This window comes from Sinocyclocheilus rhinocerous, unplaced genomic scaffold, assembly GCF_001515625.1.
Source record: "Sinocyclocheilus rhinocerous isolate Xijiao unplaced genomic scaffold, SAMN03320098_v1.1 scaffold298, whole genome shotgun sequence".
In the NCBI taxonomy this organism is placed as follows: Eukaryota; Metazoa; Chordata; class Actinopteri; order Cypriniformes; family Cyprinidae; genus Sinocyclocheilus; species Sinocyclocheilus rhinocerous.
Genome location: NW_015650702.1, coordinates 428,370 through 433,075, shown reverse-complemented (window position 1 = coordinate 433,075; position 4,706 = coordinate 428,370). Strand labels below are relative to the sequence as shown.

The window sequence follows — 4,706 nt, the reverse complement described above, 5'->3', positions numbered from 1 at the left end:
ATCCATCCATCCATCCATCCATCCATCCGTCCATCCATTTGTCCATTCATTAGTCCATCCATCTAACCTTCTATCCTTCCATTCCATTCATCTGCTCATCCATCACTCCTTTCATTTATCCATCCATTCAAATATCTGTAGATTGTTCCATATATCCATTCGTCTATTCACCCATCCAACCAGAAAATCATTAAAGAAATAAAATATTTGTCCTAAAAACAAAGTTAGTCTGAAGGATATAAGAGTAGAGCTGTTGAGTGAATGTAGGCCGTGCAGCTCTGATTAACGTGTGCTCTGGGGATCGCTGCTTTAATGGAACATTTTCTGTGTAATGACATACAGGCAGGAGTCTCTGATGGCCGAATGTGTGTGTGCTAATTATTCACACTCTCTCTCACACTGAGACAGCAGATGGAAGTTTCCAGAACTGAACCAAAATCTCTGTCCCTGGGGATTAGCTGATGTGTTCCAGCCAAAACACCAACTCTGCTAGATGGTGCAGAAGCTATCAGAGATACTGTGTCATATTTTAACACTATCCCTGGATGTGGCTCAGGAACGGTCTTTGATAGAAGCACTGCTACTTTGAGAGTGCAGACTAATGAGACACTCTCGGGAATGTTCTTTGGACATTTCTTTTTGAGATACTGACTATAATTTCAATATTAAGTGATGTTGCATTCAATCTCTCTGGTATGCATAAAGGTAAATTTAGGTGATTTCTTAAGGAAAAACACATTAATTAATACCATCCAAATCAAAAAGTCAAATGTGGACATTCATTTTAATTTAAATAGAAGAACTCCTAAGTGAATCTTTGAAACTCAGTATTTTGCAATACAGATCTGTGAAGATGGTGAAAGGGATTACTTGCCTCTCTCAATTTCTAAAGTGCTCCTTTTGTGTCTTATGTAGACTTACTTTGATCTCAGGAATGGTGATCCTGGTGTCTGGGTTTATTCGTGAGATTCGTGAGACCAGGTTCTTCAGCCCCTCACTGATAGCTGGCCTGAGATATCACAGAAACATAGCTGAAGCAGCTGAAGCAGTAAAACAAAACCAAAACATCTGACTGCACAGCTAAACAATGACAGCACGCTTTTACAAGAGGTGACACACTGCAGACATAGAAACACTGTTTCAAACACACACTGACTATCACACAGCTTCTGTAACAAGAGGAGGACGGACGGATATCTTTAATGCTGTTATAACGTAGCATAGAGAACAGTAGAATAAAATGGAATTGTACAGTAAAGTACAAAAACCAGTACAGAAGGGCAGAGTATTGTTGTCTTTTTTCCTGGTACAACTATCTAAACATCCTTAAAACAAGATGGATTCATATGTTATCACTTGAATTAGGCGGACTCTGTTGAATATATATCTTTTTCCCCATTCCCCTAATTTATTTTCTTGTTTTAAGCAAAGATTTAAAATTTAGTGAGGTGTATGCTTTAAAAAACACATGATCTTTACTTAATATCCTAATGATTTTTGGTATAAAAGAAAAATCAATCATTTTGACCCATACAATGTATTTTTGGCTATTGCTACAAATATACCCCAGCGACTTAAGACTGGTTTTGTGGTCCAGGGTCACATATCATACTAAACCAACATGCATCAATACTGCATTTAGCTCACATTGCCATACACTCAAACATCTCTGACATTTCCACTCTCTGTCTTTGTTCCTGAGAGACAGCAGATGCGTCGTAAACAGCGAGGGGCGACTTACATCTCGGAGAACTCCACCTTAATTAAAGCTGCAGTCTGTAAGTTTTGCCTCTTTGTCGCCATCTCAGTTTGAAACCTGCAATTGCAGTTATTTGTGGAATTATCTTCTTTACTTGGGTTGTGCATCCGCATGGCTCCTCAGAGCGAATTAATCTAATGTTTTGAGGAGTATGTGTGGGCTGTCAGTCAACGCACCAGTATGGATATTCACTGTACTTCAGAATTACAGATACTATGTCTTGGGAGAACTCCACCGGCTTACTCTTGATCTTATTGTGAAGTGCCAGTATGTACTCATCAATAAATGGGCACTGGAGGACAAGGAAGAAAAACATAGTAGGAGAGAGAGAGAGGAGGGAGACGGATGAGTGATCAAAATCATCCATCACAAATGTCACTGCAGTAGCACACTGCCCCATCCATTGATCATTCTGATAGATAATCCCACAATGAAGAATTACTGCTATCACTCTGATCATATCAACACATGAGCCGACTCACCTTCCCATACACAAAACAGTAGAGGGTCACTCCCATAGCCCACACATCCAGAGCCTGAAAAAAAACACAACTTCTGCTTTAGTGATGCAGGAGATTTCTACACTTTTGAGATATTGAGATGAACAGAATTCCTTAAAGGGACAGTTCACCCAAAATTTCCTTTCTGCTCAAAAGTGAGGGGTTCATACATTTTGTTTTTTAAAGAAAGTAATATTTTAATTCAGCAAATACACATTAAAATGATCAAAAGTGACAGCAAAGGATTTTTAAAAAGCTTATTTTAAAAAAAATATTTTAAATAAATGCACTTCTTTTTATCAAAACACCCTGAAAAATGTTTTCAACATTGCTAATAATAGGAAATGTTTCATGAGCACCAAATCAACATATCAAAATGACTTCTGAAGAATCAAGTGACACTGAAAAATTCAGCTTTGCCATCAAATAAATTGATTTAAAAATGTTTAAATAGAAATCAGTTATTTTAAATTGCAATATTTCACAATATTACAGTTTTAAATGTATTTTGATCAAATAAATGCAGCCTTAGTCGGCATAGAAGACTTTTTAAAAGTCTTCTGCACCCCAAACTTTGGAATGGCAGTGTAGCTCTATGACACGTTCATGAGAGAAATAGCAAAGTCCCATTCAAAAACAAAGTGTTTATTTAAAGGGATAGTTCACCCAAAAATGAAAAATCTGTAATTAATTACTTACCCTTGTGTCTTTCTGACCCTCCATAGACAGCAATGAAACTGAAACGTTCACAGGCCCAGAAAGGTAGTAAAGACATTGTTAAAATAGTTAGGACATCATTAAAATAGTCAATGTGACATCAGTGGTTCAATTGCAATTTTATGAAGCTATGAGAATACTTTTTGTGTGCATTCCTCTGCTTGTAAACAAGTGTTCAGAACGTCGGCTCCTGTGTCAGAAGCACCACATGCATGCGTCATGGACTGACATGGAAGTGAAGAATTGTTGAATAAAGTTATTTTTGTTTTCTTTGCACACAAAAAGTAGCTTCATAAAATTACGGTTGAACCACTGACGTCATAAGGACTATTTTAACAATGTACTTTCTAGGTTTCTGGGCCTAGGAACATTTCAGTTGCATTGCTGTCTATGGAGGGTCAGAAAGCTCTCAGATTTCATCAAAAATATCTTAATTTGTGTTCCGAATTTGCGTTCCTGAATGACAGAATTTTCTTTTTTGGGTGAACTATCCCTTTAAGCCATTTTATAAAGCTTAATCAGTCTGAATGATTGGCCTATCACAACACACATTAGCAAAATCACCCCAGACACACATTACCTTTCCACTAAAGTTCTTGCGGTTGTCCGACAGCGTCTCTGGGGCCATGAAGGCAGGAGTACCAGCAGTGCTGGAGAGCAAGGCATCATTACCCTCGAACTGGTTACTAACCCCAAAATCTGCGATCTTAACATGGCCGTCATCTCCAAGTAATAAATTAGATGGTTTGACATCTCTGTGAACGATCTTCTGATAGTGCACTGAGCAAAAAGAGAGAGAATAAGAGATGTAGTGAAATACATCAAAAAGAATGAGAACAATGAGCCATTTCAAAAGTGGAGTTTGCTGACAATTAGCTTTAAATCTCAGAATTTTTTCAGACTTTACAAGACAAATGTTATATTTAAACCAAAACATTTGACATATTCATGTGAGGATCAGTCTTCTTATTTCAACACCAGAATAATGTATGTTCAGGGCTCGCAAAATTTCAAAATCGCTGGTAGCCCTTTGGGCAGACATTCTTCAACCACAGCAAAAACTAGTAGCATATAGGGATGTAATGATTCACTCCAATCACAATGCGATGCGATTCACAATACTAATTTCACAATACAATTTTCTCACAATTTTTCTTTTTAACAAAATGAGATTTAAGACAAATTATAAATGAAAAGGTGTCCTTTTATTATTTCTCCAACAAAATGCTGCACATTTCTTTGTGAAATTGAAATATGTCAAATAATAAAACTAACTTGAAATTTTAAACCAAATCCCAAATCAAATCAAATAATTAAATAATACAAATAAAAGAAATATCTTCATATAAACAAACTAATGCTTTGGCTGTGCTTTTTCCATTTAAAATCAGAGGCAACCACAGCATTTTAATCACGATCCAAACAAAGATGCTAAATACATGTTATTTAGATTGCAATTAGATTTTATAATTTCGAAATTTGAAGCAAAAACCGAATGGTTTGATTTTAGCTTTGAGAATGAGATGCAAATGTCTCTCTCTGACAGCAGGTGGCGCTTATGGAACAGCAGGTATTTATAGGCTGCTGCCCCTTTAAGACCGAATGCACGGATCCAATATAATGATGCACTTGAGATTTCTCTCTCCACTGTTTAGGTTCACCTAAGACATAACTGACTTTGTTTACGAGAATACTTGCCGAGACAGTTATTTTGAGATAATTTTGTGTGT

General features: G+C 36.7%; 1 protein-coding gene across 7 annotated transcripts in view; it reads right to left on the bottom strand.

Moving 5' to 3' along the window:
- The window catches only part of LOC107712376 (calcium/calmodulin-dependent protein kinase kinase 1-like), a 79,746-nt gene that overhangs the window by 9,600 nt on the left and 65,440 nt on the right, over positions 1-4,706 (bottom strand). For all 7 annotated transcript variants that reach the window (XM_016517606.1, XM_016517608.1, XM_016517610.1 and 4 more), the window contains 5 exons: positions 3,557-3,756; positions 2,242-2,295; positions 1,995-2,051; positions 1,742-1,758; positions 922-1,009 (listed from right to left, as the gene is read on the bottom strand). In XM_016517606.1, the coding sequence (XP_016373092.1) occupies positions 922-1,009; positions 1,742-1,758; positions 1,995-2,051; positions 2,242-2,295; positions 3,557-3,756 (416 nt within the window). The remainder of the gene's footprint in view (positions 1-921; positions 1,010-1,741; positions 1,759-1,994; positions 2,052-2,241; positions 2,296-3,556; positions 3,757-4,706) is intronic.